The 27,432-nt window shown below is 41.5% G+C and overlaps 1 protein-coding gene across 4 annotated transcripts in view; it reads left to right on the top strand.

The window, feature by feature from the left end:
- The window catches only part of CRAMP1 (cramped chromatin regulator 1), a 50,070-nt gene extending 22,638 nt beyond the window's left edge, over positions 1-27,432 (top strand). For 3 of the 4 annotated variants that reach the window (XM_014252434.2, XM_088063817.1, XM_088063816.1), the window contains exons 7-21: positions 4,154-4,239; positions 4,928-5,051; positions 6,138-6,219; positions 7,274-8,527; positions 10,986-11,160; positions 13,352-13,533; positions 14,220-14,294; positions 15,792-15,873; positions 16,568-16,672; positions 17,321-17,499; positions 18,038-18,106; positions 19,420-19,654; positions 19,965-20,129; positions 20,782-20,927; positions 23,231-27,432. In XM_014252434.2, the coding sequence (XP_014107909.1) occupies positions 4,154-4,239; positions 4,928-5,051; positions 6,138-6,219; positions 7,274-8,527; positions 10,986-11,160; positions 13,352-13,533; positions 14,220-14,294; positions 15,792-15,873; positions 16,568-16,672; positions 17,321-17,499; positions 18,038-18,106; positions 19,420-19,654; positions 19,965-20,129; positions 20,782-20,927; positions 23,231-23,395 (3,124 nt within the window). In that variant the 3' untranslated portion in view covers positions 23,396-27,432. Of the gene's footprint in view, positions 1-4,153; positions 4,240-4,927; positions 5,052-6,137; positions 6,220-7,273; positions 8,528-10,985; positions 11,161-13,351; positions 13,534-14,219; positions 14,295-15,791; positions 15,874-16,567; positions 16,673-17,320; positions 17,500-18,037; positions 18,107-19,419; positions 19,655-19,964; positions 20,130-20,781; positions 20,928-23,230 lie in introns of those variants that run through there. The other variant, XR_015774066.1, reaches the window with a different exon arrangement.

The raw sequence follows: 27,432 nt of genomic DNA, 5'->3' as shown, positions 1-27,432 counted from the left end.
AAAACCCCCACAAGAAACACCTAATTAAAGAAGTATTGTAACTTTGCACAGTTAAGCAGAGCACTCATCAGTATCTGGTTGTGTATGTGGTTTTACCTCTCCCAGTCGGAGAGGCTCTTTATAGTACAAGGTAAGAAAGTCAGAAACCATTAACAGGCATTAATTGCTCTGTCTGGTTCAGATTCTGCATGTATTTTATGTGGGATAGGAGTGATTCTTCACTTTATTCCAGTTACTTGGGAAAGCTCTTTGGCATGCTGAGGACAAATTTGTAGCTCTAAAAATCTTGATCATAAAATAGCAGTTCATACTGAAAAAATTAATATATAAACCAAACCATTTTAAGTAGACAGGTTATGTTCTTGGTGTCAAATCAGACTGGTAATTCTGAATGCATAGTCAATACAGTGATTGTTTTTAACACTTAAGCTTTTCTGCATTTGGAGACATCCACGTAGGAGAAGAAAATACGTGTTTTGAAGCTAAGAGTAGTTCTACTGCAGACTGACTCCTTTACTATGCTTTCCCCTATATTTGAAGAAATAGTATTTTTTCAGTCTCCCAGCCGCAGACTGCACTTAGAAAATTATAGTGTCTAAATATATCTACTTTTATATTAGTTTAATAATAAATTATTATTATTAGATTATAATAATACTCTGTCTTAGATTGCTTGAAGCTAATCGTACTTAATGCAAAAGGGAATTAGGGGAAGCAGAACACCTGAATGTGGGGAGCTGGGATATTCTAAAGCATGTGTGAGGGAACCATGAAAATAGCATTGATCACTGTAGTTGTGGAAGAGTGCTGTAGTGGCAGGGTGAAAATTTGCATGGGAAGTCTTCAATGTTTTGTCACATTTATGTGTGCTCTGTGTTTCTTCATTTACTGAATGGTATACTTTGCTTGCTGATTTCTGAACTGTGCCATTTCCCCTCATGCTCAGGGAAGGCAGTAGTTCCTGCTTCTCCATATAGATATCAGCAAGTTTGCGGTTGTTAGGTTTTCTCCAATGTGGTTTTCCTCCTAGTGTTTCATTATTCTGTTTGGTTTTTGGTGTTTTTTGGTTTTTTTCAAAAAATATCTTTTCCATAATATACTTGCATTTTTCACACTTTCCTGTCTTCTATTTTGGGTTTTGGTTGGGTTGGTTGTTTTTTTTTTTCTAATTTCTCTACCCTTGGAAGCACAGATAGAGATGCAGTCAGGAGTTTGTGATGCTCATCCATGTTCATTTATATGCTGCTCTATGGTAATACATGGTGGATACCTACAGCCCAAGATCCACCTGCACAGGTGGCAGAAAAATTGAGCACGAACAACTACCAGGAAGTCTGACTCAACAATAAATGCTTTATGACCAGCTAGCTGGGCTCTTGAACAGAAATAGGAAATATGAAAAATGAACAATAGCACTTTTCTTCTTTATTCTTTTTCTTAGATCAGTTAGCTCAGGTGTTTTAGGCAGATCAAACCTTCCAGGCCTTCTGAGCAGCCAGGCCCTTGTTTCAGTCACCTTCCACTCATGTGATGAAACAATTTCCAAAAAACTTGATTGGTTTATATGGTCATATCAGTTAATATAAAAAATATTTCTCTCCCCAGACCTCTTCTTACTTGCACTGTTATACTGTCAAGGTAGTAATTATGATTATGATAATAATAATGCTGTTTCCGACTCTTCACTCACATGCTTCAAAGGCGCATTCGATAAGAAGGAATTACATTAGCTAAAATCAAAGAGGAGAGTCTCAGCTTGCACAAGTAGTTAAAAAAATTTGCTATATTAAAACAGGTAACAAATAGAGAAGAGACTCATACAAAATGCTGGTTTTCTGATAAAATCATATCTACACTTTAATGTAAGGATAAATACAAGAGGATATGGAGTCTCATGCGAAGGCTGAGGTGCCCAGGAGGAGGTTTTACTTTTCATCCTTAACTTATTGATTAGATATCCACAAGGGTTTCTGTGTCTCTCTCTAAGAGTCTTTACACTGGAAGTCACTGACAGAGACTTTACACTGTTGGTGGGACCAACTGTCTTCAAACAATTCTTGTTTCCAAGAATTAAGTTGAAAGGAAATCTGCCCTTCCAGCTCAGGAATATTCCAAATCTATAGAAGTTCACAGTTCAGTAATTGAAACTTCTGAGTTGCTCACCACATCAGCTCCATCTTCTCAGGTCTGGTTTCACTTCTGCTGCCCTTTTGCAAATTTTCCTCTTAGCACTGTAGACAACTGCTCTTCCTGCATGATGGTGTTTTACTTACAGTATAGGTATACTCTCTATAATTTATTTCATTTTATTGCAAGGACTTGTGTTCAGTCCTGCTGCTTCTGTGCCAATTCATATCCTTAATGCTTCAAGTATTAGGAAGTAATTATGCCACTGGTAATTTGATTGGGCTCAATGTCTGCCTTTTAAGTCCCTAAAAAGAAAACAGGACTGATGGAGTGAAGAAATCAAGTAGTTTCACAGTGTGAAAACAAAAACGAGGTCTTGACTTTTAAGGAACTTTGAAACTGCTGAAGTGATACTCAAGCTAAACCAGTGAACTCATACTGTAAAAAGTTACTTTGTTCAGGCTTCTGTACAAGCTCTTAAGATCTCATGTATGCACCAGATACAGTGAATCATATTTCCAGATGCAAGGCTCTGCAAAAACTTCAGACTCTTTCTTCCTATAATTAAGTCATGAGTATAAATGGAAGACTAAATCAAAACCACTTGTCTTTTATGAAGTAGCTGTCTGTATTGAATTAAAGTAACATAATCCTGATCCTCTTATAAAACAGCAGTCCCTCCCTGAGTGGACAACCAAGTGTTTCATGAAAGTCTGGAAGAGGAGAGTCACAAGCATAGCACTTCTACAAAGAAAAGTAAGGTGATAGGAAAGACTGAATGCTCCGTGTACTTGCACTGTAGACCCTTACATTTCTGTATTCATTCCTGTAGTCACAATGATGTTTTGCTCTGTGTCCCTGGTCACAGAATCACAGAATAAGCTGAGTTGGAAGGGATGAGGATCATCAAGTCCAACTCCCAGCCCTGCACAGCACCATCCCCAAGAGTCACACTGTGCCTCAGGGCATTGTCCTAATGCTTCTTGATCTCTGTCAGGCTTTGTGCTGTGACCACTGCCCTGGTGAGCCTATTCAGTGCCTGAGCACTCTGGGGGAAGAAGCTTTTCATAATACCCAACCTAAACCTAGCCTGACACAACTTCAAGCCATTTCTTCAGGTCCTGTCACTGGTCATCAGCACAGAAAAGAAATCAGTGTCTGCCCTTTCTCTCCCCCTCAAGAGGAAGTTGTAGCTGCAAGGAGGTCTCCCTCTCCATCTTGTTTTTTCCAGGCTGAGCAGACCAAGTGCCCTCAGCCAGTCCTCATATGGCTTCCCCCTTCACCATTTTTGTTGCCCTCCTTTGGACACTCTCTAATAGTTTAATATCTTTATTATATTGTGGTCACCAAAACTTCAAGGTGAGGCCACTCCAGTGCAAAGCAGAGTGGGACAATCTCCTTCCTGGCCTGGCTGGCAGTGCTTGACCTGGTGCTCAAGTCAAGCTCAGGGATTTCTCTCCTGGCTCCAGGATACTGCTGACTCACAGAATCACTAGGTTGGAAGAGACCTTCAAGATCATCGAGTCCAACCAATGCCCTAATACCTCAACTAAATGATGGCACTGAGAGCCATATCCAGTCTTTTTTTAAACACATCCAGGGATGGTGACTCCACCACCTCCCCAGGCAGACAATTCCAGTATTTTATTACTCTGATCCAGACTCAGATCCAACTGGCCCTCAGCTGGGATCTCCAGGTCCTTTCTGCAGCACTGCTCTCCAGCATCTCATTCCCCAGTCTGTCCAAAGGCTGCCCCATCCCAGATGCAGAATCTGGTACTTTCCCTTGTTGAACTTCACATGGTTGGTGATTGCCCAGTCCTCTTATTTGCTGAGCACTCTCTGCAGAGTCTCCCTGCCTTCAAGGGAGTCCACAGGTTCTCCCAGTTTTCTGTCATCCACATCCAGTCATGTGTCCCAATTCATACATGAAGATGGTGAAGAGCACAGGGCCTAAGATGAATCGGTCTGTATTCATCCACTGTTGTTACTGGTCCTCTAACTACTTCTCTTTCTATATATCCAGGGCTACAACTGTTCGTTACAAAGGCAGAAACCTGCGTATCAAAGCTCCCATGTGCAGGGCTTTGAAGAAACTCTGTGATCCAGATGGTGAGTAAAAGATGCTGGAACGTGAGGGTGTTCTAGAAGATGGCTGGAAGCATAGAAAGGGAGCAGGCTTGTTGTGGTGTGTCCATCACTGGCAGGGAAATTTGGACTGTTGCATGTTTGTCCTGGGCACAGTATTCTGTCTTGGCCTGTTTGCTTGTGTAACACCAGGAACTTCAGGACTCACCCAGTTTTCTTACCAGCTAAGATGAAAAGGAAACACCCACACCAGACCAGTTCACTGCTGCTTTACACATTGTGCTTTCACTGTATGTGAAGGTGCCAGTGAATCAGCAGCAGTATAGTGTTTAGCATTGAACATTTTCAAATTTTTTACCTTCTCCTATTCAGCTATGTCTGATTTCATTTTGGGTTTTATTTTTCTTCCTCGTTCCCAAGTAAGTAGAATCAGGCTGTTCAAAGGTCCGAAATATTGTACTTGCTCAAAGTTTCCAGACATCTGATTTTTGACACTGCTCAACTGGAATCCCCAGTACCACTGCTGTGTTCAAGGATAAGAATATATTGGAACAAAAGGTAATTAAGGAGGAAAGCTCCATTGATGAAGCTGAACTGCCCAAGTTTTCTGTAGGTGATGGTGGTGTCTGACCTTTCGTATTGTGTAACTGAGCATACAGTATTGTGACTAAGTTTTCCTTGCTTTGACCCTTTGTCCTTCATCTATGTTCAGGTGTGAGTGATGAAGAGGACCAAAAGCCAGTACGACTGCCTCTCAAGGTCCCTGTGGAGTTGCAACCACGGAATAACCACGCATGGGCTCGAGTACAGAGTCTTGCCCAGAACCCACGGCTTAGGTAATTGAGAATTAATTGTGGTGCTTAGAACAGGGAAATAGATAAGCAAGCATCCTAGCCCCTTCCTCTTTCTTCTCGGTTCTCTTTGCCAGTTGGGCAGTTCATCTTTTATAAAGCAGTTGGCCTAAAGTGTACGTACTCTGAAGCCTTTGTCCAGCCATAGTTCATGATTTGTAAACATGAGTTATCACGTGGGAAAATCAGATTACCATTGTTACTGATATCTTTTAATTTGAGTAATGAAAGAGCTAGTCGCTTTGGAGATGAGTATAGTTTGTGCCACTCAATGTCAGAGCAGAGGGCAAGTAAAATGGAGATAGTAGCCTAGGTTCTAGTAAAATTTGTATTGAATGTACCATAGACAGAGAGAAGAGAATATACACAGTGGTCAGAGATGCTGTACCAAGGCTCTGAACATTTTACTTCCACCCAATGATTAAAGCAGCATGGAAGGTGTTTGTAGATAATCCCTTGCAAAACATTGTTGGTGCAGCTGTTCAGTGTCATCAGTGGGGGCTCATCCATTACATCTAATCCAGAATTTAGGGCGGCAACCATGAGGCTTTTATGATGTTGTGTTGTTTTAAATGCAGCACTTCAGTTTAGTGACCAAAGATGATAAAAATATTCATTCTCTTCTCTGCATTAGGTTTATTTAGTAAAATGTTTTCAAAAAGTAAATGTTTAAGAATCTTTTGTGCCCCTTTTTCTCTTTCTTTTTATACTTTATGTAGTAGCTTCATGCCTTGCATGCACTTTTGCAGTTCACTAAGTCCTGCCATCTTTTCCTGTCTTCTTCCATCTGGCAAAAAATAGTTTATTGAATCACAGCAGTCAGGTTTATCTGACAGGCTTTTATAGTGAGTGAGTTGTCACAGTTGTGAGTTAACCTAGATTCTAAAGTTGTGGGGTAACATGTTTTTTGTTTTGTTGTGGTTTTTTTCATAGTGCTTGGGAGTGGTTTTTGTGCTGGCATTATAGAATGCCAGTTTATTCCTTAATTCCCCTTCTAGCATCAAGGTTAGGACTTGGAGCTCCTGCTGACAGTTGTTCTCTGTTCCCTTGCTTTGCTTCTCTTGTGTACAGGATGATTGTGGAGTTACATCGGAAGGTCTCCAGCCTCCTTGAATTCCTGAAGCAGAAGTGGGCTCTCCATGAAGTGCGGGTTGTATCCTTTTTCTGTTCAGTCTGTTCCATGTGCTGCATTCTGAGAGCAATTCCCTTCCTATTCCAAGTTCAGTTTGTATTGGAAAAGTGAATCTACTTCATAAGTGTACCAGTGCCTGGTAAAGATAGATGTAAAGTCTCACCATCACTAATGGAAGCTTTTGTGGGAGATCCCATAGTGTTCTGCTTTTACTTCAACTCTTCTCTGTTATGATCCCATGAAAGCTGGTTAAGAAAAAATTATGTTCCTGCCTTTATTTAATTTCCTCAAATAGCAAACTTAGTCTGGTTCATTATTAGTGGGTGACCCCCATACAGCCTGGATAATAACTGACAATTCTGTTTCCAGTTTCAGCAGAGAGATTAAGGACAGCTTTTTGCACTTAGTGCAGTTTCACCAATGAAGACTTAAGCTTCTTGTTGAGGTAGCTGCTGCTACCAGCAATGTATCTCTGCACAGTCTGAGCCATACAGTGTTCAGGGTGTCTGTGCCTCTGAACTTTGATCCATGCAATAGAAGGATTTGCGAGTTAACAGCTGTTGAGTTCTGAACCTAGTCCTTCTGACATGTAGGTTTTATCCTCTTCTTGGGCCTTTCATTCAGGCTTTTCTGTTTTATTTGTGAGCCTGGAAAAAGCAGCAGCAAAGCACTTGAAACTCTGAACAATGTCAGAGTATGTAATGTAGAGTTTGCTGCACTCATGAGAGGCTGCTTTGCTGTGCAGTGGAGGTTTTTGCTTGGTTTTGTTGGGGTTTGTTGATTGGGATTTTTTTTTTTTACAATTACAGTGGTGTGTGAAGCAGAGAGATGTAATTTTGTTTGAATGGATATTTATTTTGGGCTTGTAACAGGTCTTCATTGCAGTCTTTATCACCATAAAGGACCTAATTTCTGATTATAGTGTCTTCATTATAATCTGTGCTAAATAGGGAACATGTCCTCAATCAGCTAGGTTTTCTTTTATTATTTTTTTTTTCAACTTGCAATATAGGCTCCCAGTTGCTTTTTTGGAAGAGGCACATGACTGTTAAATTCTTTGACACATCTTTTTTAGCGTAAAACACTTGAAGAACAGCAACTTCAAGACTCCAGAGACTCAGAAACAAGGGGCAGCTTCTCAGAGGAGAAAGTGATGCTCCATCTCTTTCCAGGGGAGAACTGTACCCTCACTCCACTGCCTGGGGTAGCCAGAGTGGTCCACTCCAAGGCCTTCTGTACTGTGCATTGGCAGGAAACAGGCAAATGTAAACAGAACACAAAAGACTCTCACTTACTCCCGCCTGCCCAAATCCTTGGCATACAGAGTGGGCAGGGGACAGCAAGGGGACAGCTGAAATACCTGCGGGGAATGGAAGGTAAGGGTGTGGGAAGGGCAGAGAGCACTACAGAGCCCAGCAGAACCTTACAGCCTACAGCTGAAGTTTCTGCAAGCACTGAAGATGGTGCCCCAGAGCCTGTTCTCGTGGAAGGAACAGCCTTAAATCTTGGCATCACTAATTCCCTCCAGAAACCACCTCCTGGACTTCAGGATCCAGGAGGGCACCAGGAAAAGCTGAGCTCAGTGGCCCCCTGTGTGGAGGCCGGAGAGCCTCTGGCTAGTGACCAGGCTGCTCTGCTACCCTTGTACAGCACAGCGTGTGCTTGCAGCAAGATCCCTGATGTGGAGGAGCTCTCTCTGCTTGATCCATTCCCACGTTACCTGAAGTCCTGCCAGGACCTAATTGTCCCAGAGAAATATTCTTGCACAGACAAACTGCATGGGAAGGACTCTGCTTCAGTACCTGGTAATGCTTCTCCAGTGGCTTTTCCAAGCAGGAGGAGTGCAGAGACCTCTGATTCCTGTTCCCAGCTACTGAGAGGTGGTGTGGCTTCCCCTGGCAGCAGCAGATGTGAAACTCAGGCCGGCCACAGCCAGGGCCAGCAGCTCGATGCCAAGGATAGCACAGATGCAGTAATGGAGGATTCTCAAGAAAAGCTGGGCTCCTTGTTTCCACCTCCACCTCAGGGACAATCCAGTGCAAAGTCTCTCAAGGATGACCCAAGTCGGCTCTTCCAACAAGTTAGAGAAGAAGGATGGAGTCTGCGAACCTCTGAGAGCCTTACGCTGGCTGAAGTCTACCTCATGATGGGCAAACCGAACAAGCTGCAGCTGGAATATGACTGGTTGACTGTGTTGGAGCCAGAAGCCCAGGATGCTAGGGAGCAAACATCTGAGTCAAGTGCTGTCCCTGCATGTCCTACCTTTCACAAGCAGAGACTCTTGAATTGCCTTCTGAAACTCATCTCTACTGAAGTTAATCCCAAACCAGTAAGTAGCTCTTATTCATGCTCCAGATGAACTCTAAACTCTAGTTTCATTTGGGGAATAATTGCCCAGTTGTGCATTCACAATAAATCATTAACTAGCCATGTCAAGAGCTTTGGAGATTCCTGTGTTTAAATTATTCAAAAACCACAACACAAGACAGCTGGCTACAGTTTGCTTCAGTATGCTTTTTACACTGCCTTTTAGCTTCTGGTTTGCTGTGAATCTCACTGGTGTTCCAGTGATCATTTAATATGACTGCTCAAAAGATCAGTTGTGAGGTGAGGTGCCTTCTGTTCTCTCAGATTCACGGAACCTTAGCCCAGGTTGGAATGGGCTTTGGAGGATCATCTAATCCAACCTTTTGTGGGAAATGGAGCCTGGATGAGATAAATATTCCATATGAAAACTGCATTGATTTTCAGTGTTTATGTAGTTCATATTACACTGTGTGAGAGTGAAAAGAATGTTTTTCTTCAAAATAGCAGGGTCAGTAGAACTATGCCTGCCATAGTTGATTTGTGTAAATAAGACTCCAGGACAGCTGTTTAACAGTCCCAGAAAAATATCTTCCTCCTTAGGCAGACCTTACGGAATGAACTTCCTTTCCTTCTTGTGCTTTGTAACCTGTATTTAAGAATTTCCCCAGTGATACCTGGACAGCCAGTTCCACCCAGTGCAGCCAATTGAAACTTGGTAAAACATCTTTTAAAAGGACAGTTCAGCAGATCTGCTCAAATGCCTGTGGTAGATATGATGAGCTAAAGAATCTGTTCTACCCATGATGCAAATGTATTACTGTTCCCAAACACGGAGTTCTTTGATCCTTGTTTATTGGAGCTTTAGCCCCCTCAAAGTTCCTTTTAATTCTGATTCTACAGACATAGAATGAAGGATTTTATAAATTTAAACCCATCTTTGTTCAGATGCAGCTCCAGATACAGACTTTGTTTAAACTGCAAAGGCTTTTGGTCTGACATCTCACAGATCTGGGTTATCACCCGGAAATTAAGCCTTCTGATCTTGTTTTTCATAGTTGTAGCTACTTTCTCAGGAAAGTAACTGTAAACATAGATGTTTATGCATTCCTTCTAAGAAACATCTTTTGATGGATGTGCTTGTGAAGGTGGTAACTAAATTATCCAATCCCTGGTCATTGTCGAAAATCTATAAATACTGGAGTCAAGTAATAAAGTCACGGGTTTTTATTCTAACACTAAAGGTAGTAGTGTGAATCATTTTGTGTCCTCTAGTGACACCGGGAATACTTTCTCTTCTTTGGCATCTACTTTTACTTCTGGTGACACAGGTGACAGCTAGGCATGACATGATGAAACAACCACAAACTATAAAGGACATCCCTGAGACTTGCGGGGAGAGGAATTGAAGAGAGGGAGAAAACAGTAGTCAGGATTTGCGTGTGTTTTCCTGTCATTTTCACACTCTTGATGTCTTAATCAAAATAGCATAGAACTACTGAACAATAAAGGAGCTCTTTAAGGATATGAACCATTTTGTACATTCCAGCAAAAAGAAGGAACACAACCTTTCATTTGTCAAATACCACTTCATTCTCGTGGTTTGTTAGGAAAACATACTCTCCTTGCAGCATGAACATTGTGATACTGCAAAGGCCAGGGAGATACTTACTGAAAGCACTCTCGACATCTTGAAAGTTGCATTTCATCAAATAACGACAGGAACCATGATATCTTTGCCACAGGGTATTTTAAGAGGAAAAATTGGTTGCATCCATGCCTGCTCTTTTCTCCAGATAATCTGTAACCTGTAACGGCCAAAGCAGCCAGCTCTGCTGTGGTTCATTCCTTAAATGAAAATCATCAGTATCAAACAAACTGTGAAGTGGCATTGCAGTTGAGCATTTTAAGCCTGTGATTGCACAGATTCCTCAAAAAGGGAGGGGTTTCTAGGACACAGTTTAAACTACTTAATGAAACAACTGGATAGGCTTGGAAAATTATTGAAGTGCATGTATCTCTTGTTAGTGCTGTGTTACAGTGTGAAAGAGAAGGAGGAAAATTCAAAACTCTACTTGATTAGAATTATGAGAGAATTAAAATGTTTTTGTCCATATGTATTTCTCACCAGAGCAGCCCGCTGGATGGAGTTTATGAAAAATAGTTTTGCACTGAATTAAAACCAACACCTTTTTTTCCCTCTTTCTTTCTATCCTGCAGTGATCCAGCACATTGCATGAAGCTTGTTGAGTGTTAACCCAATTGTAACATAAATTAATATATTGAATTGGTGACATCCAACACTGTTAAATGGGCAGGAAGGTAATTTCAGCTGCCCCTCATCCCCACTAGGAGGTATTGCTTAGAATACTTTAAGGTATTGTAATATGTCAGATTTTAATTTTAAGGCTTCCTAAGTACAGTGAGTTTCACAATACATTTGTTGTACCAGCACACAATGTTCATTTAATGTGCATTTTCAGACACCCGAGATGAGCTCCATTGCCACGTCACCTATAAAGCCTGCTCAGGAGGACCAGTCCCTGACTCCTCCGGGAAAGGTTATTGCCATCAACACCAGGAGTCCAGGCTGCACACGGAATCAGTCTGCCCTTCGCAGCAAGACTTTATCTCCTGGTGCTGCTTCCAGCTCCTCAGGTGAGTATTCCTAAAAATCCACTTGACGAAGTCAATTTATTAATACTTCACACTATGACAAGAACTTCCCAGTGATGGAACATTGGAAGGAGGAGTGCTCTTACTCTTAGGAACTTCACTGTCTGAGAACACTGGTGTGTGTTAATTTGCTTTAGAATTGTCCTAAGTCCAGTGCTGCTTTGAATCTTGAATAACAATGCACATCAGTAATGCTGTTCACAATCCAGAAGAACTCTCCTTAGTCACTCTTAGAATAAATGTTTGGGTTTTTTTGAGAGCTGTGTCATGGTTTAACCCCAGCCGGCAACTCAGCCCCTTGCAGCTGCTCAGTCACTCTGCTCTGGTGGGAATAGGAGAACTGGAAAATTGAGAGAACTTATGGTTTGAAATAAAAACAGTTTATTAGGGAAAGCAAATGCCATGCATGTAAAGCAGAACAAGGAATTTGTTCCCTGCTTCCCCTGGGCAGGTAGGTGTTCAACCATCCCCAAGACAGCAGGGCTCCATCATATGTAACAGTAACTTGGGAAGGCAAACGCCCTCACTCTGAATGTCCACCCCTTCCTTCTTCTTCCCCCAGCTCCATACGCTAAGCATGACCCCCCCATGGTGTGGGATATCACTCTGGTCAGCTGGGATCAGCTGTCCTGGCTGTGTCCCCTCCCAGTTCCTCGTGCATCCCCAGCCCCCTCACTGGCAGTGTGAGGCAAGGAGCAGCAAAGGCCCTGACCACTGTAAGTCCTGCTCAGGATTAACTACAGCATCCCTGAGTTATGAACACTGTTTGCAACACAAATCCAAAACTGCCACTGAGCAAAATTAACCCCTTCCCAGCCTGAACCAGCACATGTTGACTGCCACAGGGTGTGAGATCTCAAGAGAGTATCAGCTTACAAAACAAGCAAGTAAATGCCCGGAGTAAAATCTGTTGATAAATAATTACTGAAATTTTTCTGTGCCATCCTGCTACTGTAGGTTTAAATTAGATATTAGGAAGAAATTCTTCCCTGTGAGGGTGGTGAGGCCCTGGCACAGGTTGCCCAGAGAAGTTGTGTCTGCCCCTGGATTCCTGGGCAGTGTTCAAGCAACCTGAGATAGTGAAGGTGTCCCTGCCCATGGCAGCGGGTGGAATGAGATGAGCTTGAAGGTCCTTTCCAGTCCAAGCCAGTCAAATGATTCTATGATTATAAGATAGAGAATGATTATGAATTGCCTTTTCTTTAATAGGAGGTACAGCTGCTGTAACCTGTGATGCCAGTCATGCAGGCCAAGAATTTTGGTTCTATGATTCAGCCCAGTTGCATTTGCCACCAAATGTTTATGACTTCAGGAAAGTTTGTGATGGTGTTGGAGTTACTGGGAACAGTTGTGATTCTTAGGCAGTCCTTTTCACACCTGTGCTCTGAGAAGCAGTGAACCCAGGAGCAGGTTAACTGGGTTAACTGGTGCTGTAAAGCACCTCTGTGAAGAAAGGCACTTCTTAGGTACCTCAAAGTGACAGGCTAACAATGCTGGTTTTCATCCGAGCTGGCAGCCTGCAGAGGGAAATCCTACCATATTTTTTTAAACTTAAATATAAATGGAGACATTTTACTTAGACAAGCTACCATTATTTTATTGTGCTAAATGTATTTTGAAGACAGTCCATCTTTGAGAAGGTCTTTTGGTAAACTGATCTCTGATCCATCACCAGGTTGATTTTATTGGGGTTGAACTTTGAATTACTATAGGGGAAGCAGGGGTGGCAGTGTAAATAAATCATAAATACTGTAAAATGGCTCTGGGTTTCTATTATCTTCCCCTACATAAGAAATGGTGGATATAGTTTGTTTACTGGGATAGGCCCTCAGGTATGCCTACAAGCTGATCAGATAACTGATTATCACAGCCTGTGTGGTGCTGAAAATGGGGCTTCAGTTCTAGTTTCTTAAGTAGTGTAAAATTACATTTAATCCCCTACTTCCAAGAATTTCAAAGCAAGTGAGTGAATATTAGTGGTATCCATAGCAGGTAAATACTGTCAATTTTCAGGTGAGACACCTGAAATATGGAGAGATTACTGATTTGGAAACAGCTAGTGACAGAGCCAGAATCCTTAAGTCCCAGCTCTCTATGATCCTTCAGTTACTAAAGAGTTTTTTCCCTTTTGTTTTCACTTTATTTCATTTAAATTGCTGTTCAAATCTTCTAGGTTTGAGAAACCTTCCTAGACCTCTCTTGGTGGCTAGTCCTTCAAGTTCTGGGAGCACTGAGGCTGACAGTGGACTGTTTGCAGTCCCTACAACACTGCCCCCCAACAGCCGCCACGGGAAGTTGTTCCTACCCAGCAAGGAAGCAGAGCTGACCTTCCGGCAGCACCTGGACACCATCAGTGTAAGTGAGATGACTGAACAGAAAATGTAGCATGGTGTGCATGAGCCAGCTTCCAGGACATATCACAGGGATTCTGAATTCATCAGAAAGTATGGGCTGCCTTGTGAAGCACTTGTGAAGTGCTTCTTATCATGCTCAAATTTAACATTATATTTACTGAGATGAGTCAGATTTTGACTATGTAACTGTGTTTTGAACTGACATTACCTGTTCAGGTAATTCAGGTAATTCAAATCTGAATGCCTTCACACAGCCTGATGACAGTGATTTGCTGTCTAATCAAGTTGATCATAACAAACATAAATATGTACCAGATTTAGTGGAAACTGATCCCCTTCTGATATGTAGCTGATTTTAACACAGCCTCAGTGCTGTATTTAAGCCAAATTCTAATTTTTATGTATACAGTCTCACTAAGAATTTTGTAGGAAGCTGAAGTAGTTGGTATGAAATCCCTTTTTTGGGACAAAGCTTTATCTCAATAAAAAAAAAAAAGAAGAAAAAATACATTCTTTGTAGAAAATATTCTGACTCTAGCAGAAAGGATATTGTGCTGTCTGAAACAAAACCCAGGGTTCTAGTTAACTCTTAATTCATTTTTATTGAAAATAAGAATTTGGGGGATATAATTTATTCTGTGTCTGGATGTTTAAAATACTTGTGATGCATTTTCTGTTGTTGTCCAGATGCAGTCAGACTTCTTCCTGCCGAAGCCCAGGAAGTTACGGAACAGGCACTTGCGGAAGCCACTAGTAGTACAGGTCAGAGCAAAGTGTAAATGATTGTTTTGCTTCCTGAGTATCAGCAGGGCTGATTTGCAGTGATTTGCACGTATTAAATTAAAAGCTGAATTTCCCTCATTCATCCACTGGAAATGCGAAGCTGAAATTATGAAGGAACAAACACTTTGGTCTCTAGTGTAACTAGTCATGTTACATTCCCCGTATAAAGAATATCAGCAACAGCAGAAGTCCAGTGCCTAAGGTAGTTTGGAAAAATAAAAAAGTTTCTGGAACCTCAAAGTAGGTTCTGCTACCTGGGCCTTCTGGCACTGAGGCATAGGCAGTGTGTCCCTGTGCTAGCAGTGTTGGAGCTCACAGCCCTCTTAACAATAAAATCTTCCTTTATATAATTTTCCTACTTCCTGCTCAGTAGTGGATGTTAAACTGTGGTGGATATAAGCCTCTGTAGTGAAATAAGCCATAACACACTTGAAAAGAACAATGATTCCTGGGAAAAAATGGGACTTGGAATGAGATGTATGGAAGGAGTGTCCCATTCTGGTGCTTTGGTGACAGACAGGCATTACCCTCCTTCAACTGCTTTCATAACCATGGGAAAAGGCACATGTTGCTGGGACACCAGAGGCAGGTGAGAAAAAAAAAATCTGAAACCTAAATAATGGTAACCTATTGGGGAAAACAAAGTTCCCAAGTGTCACTATGCCATTTTTTTTCTCTTGTGTTTTGTATAAGAGTAGGGGACACAGAAATTACCCCTGGACTATTTTTTGATCCTGAGATCTTCAGATCTGGGAAATTCCATGTGTTTTAAGAGCTCCCAAGTACACACAGCTATCTCATGCATCCACGCTTGCTGAATGTTAAGGACAGATCAGTTTGTACATAGACTAGGTCCCATGCTTAAGATCATTGCTGTAATTCTGAGAGAGACTTGAAAATCACTGCAAGTATGATCAGAGAGGATTATAGTTCTAATCAGCATTTCTCTGAGAATTTTCCATGTGGAACTACTTTATTTTAGTAGTTTACAGAGAGAACACACAATTCCTTGCCACCCTGAAAACTCAGCTTCTGAGCTTGCTAACATAGTTTTCTAAAGACTTTCCCAGGACAGTAACTGTAAACATAGATATGTGTACATTCTTTCTGTTACACGTCTTGTGATGGGCATCTCTCATGGCCAGTGCAGTGAGAAAGTGTTATCCTGACCATCCAATCCCTGGCCGTGGTCAGGAGCCTATAAATCCTGGGGGGAAAAATAAACTCTGCTCTTTCTTCACCACACCTCGATCTGTGTCCGCGTGATCTATTCATCTTCAGCGGTAACATCTCCTTTCTGCAGCTTTTTTTCTCAAGAGCACACTGATCCCATTGCTGTGTCTGGTGCATGATAGTAATGCCATGACAATATTCTGCTCGGTCTGGAAGGTCTCATGAACTCCTGCAACTTATAGAATGAGTGTTATCCTCTCTCCTTGTTTAAATCTGTTCCGGTTTATTGTTTTTCTCACATAGAGAACACTGCTCCCCAGGCCGTCTGGAAATCCGTCCCAGCATGTCTGTTCCTTTTCTATCTTATCCAACTCATCCATTACAGGTGAGTAACTTCTCACTTCTATAAACTGAAAACTATCCCTTAAAACTGCAAAAAGAAGTAATTTCTAGAAAGAAGAAAATACTCTTTCAAACTGAGTGTCACCAGCCTGCAGGATGATGGGGTTGCTCTCCTGGATCATTGTTAAGCAAGTTGTGCTTTTCATAAAAACTTTTTCTTCAGTTTCCTAAGATTGAAATCATGGAAGAGCAAGGAGTTCTCAACAGGAAGACAAAATTTGAAATAAAATACTTAGATAGGAATTTTTTTCTTTAGGTTATAATAATTCACCTAGATTTTATGTTGGACTTTCCCTGGCTACTTTTCCCTGGGATACTGTCTAAATTTTGTACAGCATAAGCAATCCACTGCCCATATGTCCTTTTCTGCTGGTATACTCCTGAGTACAGTGGTAGTAGGGGCAATTCCCCCATAAAAGCCAGCATGAGACTTGAAGGGTTGTCTTCACTGACGGTATGAGAGCAGCTCCAGTAGCACAGCAGCACTTGCTGCTGCCTATCCGTGGCAAGACACTGCTTAGCTCACATCACTATTTTAGCTCTATTCCATCATCACTACTTGCATTCCTGCAGCTTGCTGCTGTTTGGAATTTATTTGCTTCCACTGAACTGTGTTATGTTCTGCTTTAAAGGTATTAGATTTCATTTGCCTGAAAGGTTTTAATGCTTCCCCCCAGGGAGAGGTTCATTTCGGCCAATCCAGTCCTCACTGACTAAAGCTGCTGTTTCTCGTCCAATTGTGCCCAAAGTTCTTCCAACACAGGCCACCAACCATCTGTCTAGTAAGTCATTCTGAATTCTGCAATAAAAGCCATGCTGGTGTCCTCCAGGCAGATACTGTCTCACAGCAGAGTGAGTTCCATAATTAGAACAATTAATGAGGTGAAAACAGTGTCTGCATCTTCTGCCTAGAGGATTCTTTTGCAATGAGAAGACATTCAGATGTTTGAAGTGGATTTTAAAAGATTTGGGTGAGGATGACCCTTACAAAAACTTATATTTTTTACAGTGAGTCTACATGGCTGCCAGAGGCAAGATAACAAAATAAGGCTCTATTGTCTAATAGAGATCCTCTAGTAACCCATAGGAAATTTCTGGAAATTGCATAATGAAATACTTACCAATTTGGAGGACAAAAAAAAAGAAAAAAAAATAGAAAAAAAGCATGGGAGGGGAACTGGAATGTTTCTCAACTATTTTGATATATGTAGTAACAGTTTGGAACAGGGTAGAGAAGTTAAACATTTTAGCTAAAAGCAACTACACCCTTGGTGCAGAGAAGTAGCTGATCCAGATCAGATACATTGCTGCTTTTTCACATGGGTTGAGTTTTGACTCTTGGTAAGTTTAAAAAAATCATCTTTTAGAGAACCATAACAAAGTGAAGAAGAAGCTTTTAATACTTTTTTTTTTTTTTTGTTTCACCCAAGGTGCTATTGACTTGGCAGCTAAAAGTGCTGGCATTATCCCTGGTAGTCCCATGCCTGTCCTGGATGCAGATGGTTTGCCAGGTGTGTCTCCATTGTCACCGGATGCAGTGTCCACGGTGGTGACAGGGCAGGAGCCAGCAGTAGCACATCAGAACAGAGGCTCCATCACCACTGTGGAGGTCAGAGGCTCTTAAATGAGCTTTTTTCAAGTGCTTAACTGTCTTGCTCTTTCATCGTATAAAAAGGTGTATTATTATGACTCTTCAGTGAGCTTTCTCCTGGGGCTTGCTGTTAGACAGTGCTGTCGTGGCAGACCCAGTCTGTGTTGAGTAGTGCGTATTTGGAGTTAAGGGATCAAATAATCATCTCCTTGAATGAATTTCATCCTGTAAAATGGTTTGCAGCTGGTAGAGCATTGAACTTGGCCATCCAGAAATCTATCTTGAAATTATGGCATTTCAGAAATTCAGGAGGGGATCTGGGACAAAACATGGACTTTTTGGGATTATATTTGGAATGGAAACTGTAATTTCTCCTTCTTCCTTTCGTTGAGACTCAGATACATGTTAGTCCATGTCAGTCCATGTCACGTTCTCAGGGAGTTGATGAACAGTTTCGGAAGACATGAGATGTATGAAGAGCATGGATAAATGGTGATAGGCATTTATCTCTTACCTCCCCAGCTGGTCACTCACATGGTTTCTGTTGTGGTTGCAGGACTCAGACCCAGGATGCCGGGTGCCGTACATCAGCCTGCCAACCCAGCCCGAGCAGGATGGCTTCCAGGTACAGTGTGTCTTGAAGGAACAGAGCTCTGAAATGGGTAATGTTCTGTGAAAATACCACTGGTATTGCTCGTTAAAACTCCATACTGCCAGGTAATTGTGCACCACTGGTACTGTCTGGTGGAAATGAAATCCCTAGCACCTGAAGAAATAAATATAAATATAAATAAAGAAATTTAGGGAATCTGCTTAAATATGTGTGTGTGCTATTCCCTAAAATCAAAGTGAAGCTGATAGTCCCTGACCTGTGAAGGACAAACAAGCTTTACCTATCTCTTAATTGACTGGAGGAGTTTATAATTGCTCTGCTATATCTATGTGTGTATTTTAGACATCACAAGGAGAGATTTCAGCAGTTCACAGTCCTGCTGCTTCCATGTTGCTAAAGGAGGAGTATTAGGACTAAAAGTGTGATTGTAATGTCAGCTTCCTTTCCAGAGATTCACTGTTCATTGTGCTAGATCCAGTAAGACGTAGTCTGATAGGAGTAACTGTGGCACTTAACCTGTACAACTGTTGTCATCCTGTCCCCAGACTCTCCAGTGGGACCCAGGACCTGGTGCTAGATTTTTAAGCCTCAGAATACAGGCTCTTCTTTTTTCAGTGGAAGCGTTTTCTGTGCTCCCTGTGATGCCTGCATGTGAAAAAGGTCAAATTAGTTTGATTGGAGAGCATAAAGGAGATTAAGATTTTTTATGGGAGAGATGCTAGGACATGAACCTATGAGGCATTTATTGTGGTAATGGGGATTTGTGTTCTCGGTCTTGCTCTTAGGACAGCTTTTTATACACTCCATCAGAAAAAAAATGCTGGTACAGGTAATGATACTCCTTAAAGATCTGTTGAATCTTGGGAAGTCTGTCTGTAAAAAGTGAATAAATGTGAGTTGCCAGTTTAAAATATCTGTATACTCTTCCATCAGTTAAAGGGTTTTTGCCATACAAACATAAATTAATACATATCTATTGGGAACTATCTTGTAGGTTTATCAAAATTATGTTAATTTTAAGATTATGCTTGCTCTGTTATGTAGGCTGTTTTAAATATTTGGAATGTTACAGACATATTTTTTCAGATGATTTGGCAGGATATGGGCTGAAGCATATTTGTTTATGCTTACAGGTACTTTTCATTAAAATAATACAGATTTATTAAAGAAATAGTATATTTCTCTAATTTAGGCATATTATCAACTGGATTTTTTCCCCTTAAAAGCCTGGTTTTAATCTGATACTCAAGAGCCAAAATATTGCTTTTTAGTTTTCCAAGTTCTTAATAAATTTAATGAAAAATTAATTCTGTTTCTTATAACAGGGTACACCAGTACTTTCTCTGCCAGAATTGGCCAAGACTTCTCTCCAGAATGGTCTGTCCACATGTCCACTTCCCTCATCAGAAGCTTCCAGTACTCGGCTCTCTCCTCCCAATGTTTCTGCTCTCTTGGATATTTCCCTGCCTGGACCACCTGAAGATGTGCTTTCCCAAGGGGAACCTGCCACTCAGATCAGTGATTCCATCATTGAAATAGCCATCAGCTCTGGCCAATACAGTAAGTCTACAATTAGCTGCCTATCAACTTAAAAAAAAAACCCTGACATTTTACATAGCAGCAGAAACTTTTCCAGGAAGAACTTTTCTTGGGTTATGAGGTTTATGTAAGTTTGTTTTTGTTTGTTTGTTTGTTTCCAAATATCTGTTGGAAATAAAATTCTGAGCCTGGCCTTTATTTTCTAGCAAATATAGGGCATGGGGGGATTATTGTTGTTTGGGTTTTTTTTCTTTTCTAACCAAAAATTGGTGCAGTGTTCTGTAACTTTACCATATTGACTGAATTTGTCATCCCCAACATTGGCTTACAGGTGAAGGTGTTTCTCTCTCTCCTGCAAAGCTGAATGGCAGTGACAGTTCTAAAAGTCTTCCATCCCCATCCAGTAGTCCTCAGCAGAACTGGATTGCGTCTCCAACCCATGATCCCCAGTGGTACCCCAATGACTCCACAGACTCCTCCCTCAGCAGTTTGTTCTGTAAGTGTCCAGATACAGAGAAGTGCAACCAAAAAGTGCTTTCCTGTTAACAAAAAAACCCCAAAACATTGTTTATCAGAAGTGCATCCTTTGAAAAGTTATAAACCTAGTAGGACATTTGTAGAATTATTCCAAGTACTTCTTGGTTTCATTTCCACAGTGTTGCCTTGAGTACATTTTCTCTCTCTTTATAAGTCTGTTCCTGAAAAAATCCCATTGCTAGACTGGGGCCCATAGCTTGGGACAAGTAATTCCTTGACAGTTCCTTGTAGTCTGTTTGGAGCCTGACTCATGAGTTAGGGTGAGACATTTGGACTGTTGTGCCAAAATGAACAGATGTCTTTGGCTCTGCTGGTGGAAAAATAGACTTTTCTGTGTGCTTGGTAAGTACTATCTCAAAGACATGACTTAACTCACTGGGTTTGGTTGAGGTTTAGTTGAGAGGCTTTTTTAATTAATTCATGGGGCCAATGTAATGAATCTCCTTACTCTTAGCAGTGTGGTGATGGTATTGATGCTGCTAACACCTAATTTTTAAAAGATGGAAGATATTTATATCTGTCCTCCATTTTGAATTTCCTTGTCCTTCTCTTTATCCTCCCTGTTAAAAACACTCAGTGTAGTGACTTACTGATGTGTCTTTTCTTTGTAGCAAGTTTCATCTCCCCAGAGAAGGGACGAAAAATGTTATCAACTCCAGTTGGAAACACCAGTGGCACCTCCTTACTGGGACCCAGCCTGCTGGATGGAAACTCACGGGACTCCTTTGTGTCACGGTCCCTGGCAGATGTGGCAGAGGTATGTCAGCAAATTATATGCAGAGTCTGCTTTCTCTTCCTGTGCTGGAAGTTACAGTTACTGGGTGCTGTCTCTCAGCTGACCCTCCTGAGATACTTCGAAGGCAGAGGTGCTTTCACACCTGCACTTTAGCTCAGTAGAAGAGGATTACAGTCATAACAGAAAGATATAAAATTATCTGAGGGTAATTACCTGAAACGAGAGCTGGTGTGAGAAGCTGCTGTGAGTGCCTTCAACCCAGGTTCTTTTTGCTGAGGAAGGTCGTATTCACCTGTTGGATACACCTTGAAAGAGAAAGATTCAGTCATTCTTGTTGTATGTGTCCTGCTTTGTAGAGCAAGAACTGAAAGTGCTAAAGAGAAAGATTAATAGTGATACAGCTACAATACAGTTGGAAGCCTGGTAGGAAAAAACAAATAGGTCCAGAAGGAAGAAGATGGACATGGCTAATGCCAAGTCATCTGAGAGGAAGGTTCTGTGCTGCTGAATTACTGTCTCTGTTGGCAGAGATATCCCTTTGTTTTGAACTCTTTTGAAGGCATAGAATTTGAAGTAAGGCTGTGACACACTTAAGGACAGAGCTCCCTTCCAGGGGGATAGACAGGAAGAATGAGCTTCAGGAAGATTATGCAGCTTAGCAAGGAAAATGCAAAGTTCTGCCCTAGGAGGGGATTGAGGCATAACCCCATAGCAGTATCAGCTGAGGACTGGCTGTCTGGGAAGTGGCTCTGCTGTACCTGGATATGCTGATAGACATGAGCTGAGGGTAATCCAGGGCAGATCCAAAGGTGTGGAACCAAAGGTGACCAACGATGTCATAAGCTGTTTTTAACAGGAGCATGGCCAGGATATTGAACAAAATTATGATTAATGTGCTCTACTCTGAAGAGTAGTAGAGTCTACCTGCTGTGAAACCATGTGTAGAATATTGTCACCAGTTTTGAGCACCCAATATATAAGAAAGAGAGATTAACCAGAGCAAGTTCAGTTGAGGGTTACCAGGAGGATCAAGCGGTGAAGAAAGGGTGATGCCTAGACTTGTTCATCCTAGAAATGTCTTCAGGGTGGGAGGAACCCTGCTGCCTGCCAGTGCTTGCAGTAGAGTCATTGAGAAGGTGTAGCCAAGCACTTTACAGAATGGTGATGGGAGGTGGGAGAAACAAGCAAAAGCTGAACTAAGAAAGGTTCTGCTACATCTACAGAAAAACTTCTTCATGTTGAGGCTAGGCAGACGAGGAAACAGATTGCCCAGGGATGTTATGCAGTGGCTGTCTTCAGAGCTTTCCAGGGCTCACATCAATAAGGCTCCGAGTGAGCTGGTCTGTCCTTACAGGTGAACCTGCATTGAGCAAGCAGTTAAATTAGAGACCGCTTCAGGTCCCTTCCAGTCTCAGTTATCCCACAGTTTAGTTATTAACTCAGTACAACATCACATACTTGTAATTTCCTGGAGACTTGCCCTTATGGAAGGAACGTGTCATTTCTCTGTTGCCCTTTGAATTTGGATAAGGAGGTTCTGTACACACCATGTAACCAGGAGCTCTGCAGCAAGCTCGTGCTGATTTAGTGTGACGTTGGCAGCTTCTGACCTGAAACACAGATCCACTTCTGGCATAAATATAAGATTCTGTTTGTTTGGTGGTGAGAAGCTGCCAAGGTATGTTCTAATTAAAGAAATATATGATAATTTATTTGCATTGGATTTGAAGTGACATTGCAGCCCTCGATACTACCAACTCCCTTTAGAAGAAAATTATGTAAATCTCCATGCTATGCACAGGAGAGCAGCTCTTATGGCAGAGGTAATATCTTTAGATCATCTACCTGTGCACCTTAATGCTAAATTGGAGCAGGTAAGGCCCATTGAGACTGTAGGTGGTTAGGTATTTTAGAAGCTTACATTTAGTCATGGATGAAAAGAGCTGTGCTCTAACTCAGGTCAAGTGAGATAAAGTGCCTCTTTCATATGAGGAGAGGCCGGGAATGAAGCTGAGGGAGCCAGACTCTTCTCAAGACAAGAGGCGGCAAGCAAAATTTGAAACATGTTAAATTCCACCTAAATTCAAGAGATCTGTTTTGAGGTAATCAGGCATGGAAACAGGGTAGCCAGAGAGTTTTGGAATGTCTGTGCATGGGGATAATTCAGCACCTGCTTAACAAGATCCAGGGCAGCCTGTTCTAGCTGACCCTACTCGAGTGAGATGGTTGGATAAAATGCTTTCAAGATGTCCCTTCCAACTTCAGTTATTCCATGAAATTGCCACTAACATGTAGCTCATCTCTTCTCTCCTTGACTCTTCCAGGTGGTGGATTCCCAGCTGGCTTGCATGATGAATGAGAACAGTATAGATTACATATCTCGGTTTAATGACCTTGCCCAGGAGCTGTCGATACCTGAGCCCACTCGCAGGGAGATCCTGTTTGATGGAGGAGGCGGTGGTCCCCCAGTTGGGGATCTCTCGCAGTAAGGGAATGACCAGCAGGCTGGTGCAGACTGTTCAGCTAAGTTGGAGCTTGCAGTGCTGGAACTTGACAAGGGCAGCAGCTGAGGCTGAGTTATCCCTGTCCTGTGTACTTCTTTCTAACACAGAAGCATTGGTTTCAAAGGTCTCAAGAAGTACTTGCAAGTCCTGGAATGTGCAATATGCTGGCAACAACAGAACATGGAATAACATTACAGGGAATAGTGTGTCCCTGCATCAGCAATGTAAGATTACAGGTTTGTGGGACAGTCCTGGACTTGTACTTTGGAATGGCCTAAGCAAGCAGCTCACGTAGGGATGGAATTGGCACAAGCTCCTGTGTATGAATTATTGTTTGCATAGTAATCAAAATGCCATGCTTTTGGATCCATGTGAAAATTATGGAGGAGGAAGGGTAGGGATGGGTAGGGGAACCACTGTGTGTCTTGACACGTCCTAGTTGGCAGTCTTCTTACCATTCAGTCAAACTGAAATTCTTGCACTCTCTCCAGGGCACCGCCACTCCTTGATGCTGTGTTCTTACAGACCACTTTGTTCCTTTGGCTCTTCGACCATTCCAGCAGGGCTCACACCTGCTTGCTTATTTGGTAGGGGAGCTCTGATCTGCCCTGCTCCCATGCTGCTCCCCTACTTTTAAACCCCATCACATCACAATCATCATCACCCTGACCGCACTCATATTCTTGTCCTTTGAGATTCTTCAGCACATTGCACAGTTCACCCTGTGAGTGGGAGAGTGCTTTATTGCTCTCCCTGAAGAACAGTTGCTTTTTAGGTCTGGAAACATGGCAAAAGAGCTTACATTAGGAAAGCTGTGTGATAATTAGTCTTGGTTTTGCTGGAAACATGTAAATATTGTCATCTTCACAAAAACTGAAGATTTCCCTGGGAGAGGAAATAGGAAAGAATATTGTAATGTGTAGGAACAAATACTAGGTTAACACTAAAGCAGTTGAGATCAGTTTTGTGTCATGAAGAGAAGTGTCAAGTCCTAGCTTAATCCTTTAGTCCTTCCCTACTTCCTCTTTGTTCTGTGAACTCTGGGTGCTCTGTAGTACCTCAGCATCATTCTTCATTACAGTCACTCCCAGGCATGAGTGGGTCTGGCACTCCCTCTGAAATCCCTGTGCATTTAAATGTTGTGTTTTACTTTAGGAAAAGCCCAGATCCTGATTCCAGTGGGTTCAACAGGATAGCAAGTTAATTTCTGGTGAGCTGGTTGTCCATCAATTCTAGCTTTATAACTCAGGAGATTTTTCCTATTCCCTCTTCTTTCCTTTCCTGTCCTGCCCTGAGCAAGAATACCCATGTTGTGCCCCTTTTGTAAGCACTTGCCTGCTTCTCCAGTTAGAGGATGTCCCTTGGCTGGCGTGAGTAGCTCTGAACTTTTCCATGGGGCTGTTCCTATATAAACCTCAACTTTGTATTAATAATAAATAAGCAAACCTTCTCCATCCCTTAGGATGTTATGATGGGTTCATTTCTGAACTTGCACTATACTTGGTGGATGTAGTTCTGCCTGTCTTTAGCTACTTGTACAAGGCATTTCTTCGACTGGGAGTCTCTTGTAACTTGTTCACAATGCACTGACTCTGCTGTTTGCCCAGTCCCTTCACCCTGCTTTAGGCAGATGATGTTTAGCTTTTATGGAGTTGGCCTTGTGTTTTCTGCATTAGAAGAAAATTGAGCAAGTTTTCTGATGCACACAGAGCCTTGTTTGAGAATTCTGACAGAATTGTCAGGAAATCACATAAATCTGGAATAGGAAAAGTTGAAGGTTGTCACAGAAATAAATGCTGGGGCCTGTTTTGTTCTGAGCATTCCCCCTTGGTATGGAGAGGACACTTGTTAATCTCAAGAGTCATGCCCACTGAAACTTTTCAGTTTTATTAAGAATTTGGCTGTGTTTTGGTTTGGACTTTCCCAGTTTGTTCCTTCCTGGTTTTGGGTTCCTCCATTACTAATGCTGATTATTCTATATGCTATGTCTCCAGAAATCCTTCAGATTTGCAGGACAAAAGTAGAAGGCACCTACTATGGCTGTGGATTACAGAACATGCAGGAGGAAATGTGTTACATTCTAATCAAGTACTGTCTAAAAAGAAATCTGAACTTTCAAACTTCTAAATATGCAAAAGTAACATGAGGGTCTCCAGTGTAAATGTAACTTGGCAAACTTTTCATCTTCCATATTGCTGGTAATGCAGTGGATATGACACTGGGTTTGGCTCTGAAGTTGACTAGAATAAAGGCCAGTATTGCTACACCTGCCACAGGAGTGGAGAGCAGAGCATTTCATCCTGATCCATGAAGGCTTTTTGTCTGCAATACAAGGAGCTGTCAGCTGCCCTGCCTCAGCCCACCCAGAGTGAAGGACACAATTGCAGATTGAAGGCAGCACAAGTGGCTATTTTTGATGATGCCATGACATCAGAAAACTTCTAATACCTTGAACCTTTGCAAGTGGGCTTGACCCTCTCAGTAATAATAGAGTATAAATTACAGAAATCAGTTCAGCACTCAGAATGTTGAGGATAGAAATGTGTTCAGCATCAGCGCCTTAGAAGTTGTCATTATGAAGCAGAATTCAATTTCAGAAATGTAATGCATTGCAAACTGCTTTTTAAGAATAAAGGCCTTTGAGGACAAGGGAAGAGCTTAAGAGTAATTAAGATCATTGTGGTAATTCTGAATTGATGCAGTATTTGTTACCCTTTCTATGTGAAAGGCCATTTAAACACATCTCTGATTGGACCAGCACTAGATTCTAGGTGAATGCTTCACAGTAGTAGTCATCATCAGCTTGTGCCTGAGACTGCTAAGGAGGTAGTGTATACACACACACATGTGTACACACACATGTACATGCACAGATGTGGGGGGTGGTGGAGGTAATACTCAAAACTTCTTCAATTTTTATTATTTCAGCTTCCCCAACAGCAGGAACAAAATCTATATGAAGGACAATGTCAGGCTAAGCAGACATCCAAGCAAGTGGCACTGAAATGCACACAGTATAATTTCTGAGGTAGAAATTACTTCATTGGGTTAGTACCTTCCTGGGACACTCTGAGGTGTTGGACTAATGGATACTAATAGCCTCTAGGTCTAGGATTAACTGTTCTAGGCTTTTCCCTCTCAGTGACAATAAGGCATTTCTGAGTAGTTGACAAGGTAAATGCAGAAGATTCAGTGTCTCATCACCATGGGCTGAGTGCAGAGCAGTACCATAGCCCAAGGTTGGATTCACCCAAGTGTGTGCACATACTGTCAGAGATCTCTGCAGGGTGTTGCATCCTGATCACTCACACAATCCATTTTGTCCTGCATCACTAAATCTACTAAGCATAGGAATAGTAACTTTTTCATACAGCATTGTTAAGCCTTTTTTTGACACCCCCTATATTTCTAAATTGAATTAAATGGCTAGATTCAAATCTAACCTAGAAAGACATCTCATTTACTGACAGCAGATGCCAGAGTGGAAATTCAGTTGCATTTTGTTTTCTACACTTAGACTTCAGATGCATTTATAAGGAAAGTACTGCACTTTTTTTTAACCTTTTCAAACCTTTGAATCTGTTAATTTCACAGCAATTTGTAAATGTTAACTAAGTGAAACCTTGCCAAGCACTACAGCAGTAAGTTATCATTAATTATTGAAACATGATAACTGCTTTAGAGCTTATGGTTCTGGCAGCAAAATTTAATGCTGTTTCTTTTAATAATAGTTAAGCCATATCATCTAAGGTTTCTGGCTTGTTTGAGATGTGAATTTGTTTTATAGATTATAAATACACCTATATAGTGTATGTACAAAGCAAAATGCCTGTCCTTACTGATTATTTTTTGTACCATACTGTAAATTATATTATTTATTCTTTACCAATTTTGGAAAAAGGTGTTTTGGTTATTTAATATAATATACAAAAGCTGTTAAACTTCTTCTGTTTAAATTTCCAATTCAACTTGTAAAGCTGTTTTTATTATTGTGCATAAATACATACTAATACTTGGTCTAA

This window comes from Pseudopodoces humilis, chromosome 18 (genome assembly GCF_049639895.1).
Source record: "Pseudopodoces humilis isolate 2021_Gansu_Grassland_sample_001 chromosome 18, ASM4963989v1, whole genome shotgun sequence".
In the NCBI taxonomy this organism is placed as follows: Eukaryota; Metazoa; Chordata; class Aves; order Passeriformes; family Paridae; genus Pseudopodoces; species Pseudopodoces humilis.
This window is presented reverse-complemented; position numbering and strand designations above follow the sequence as displayed.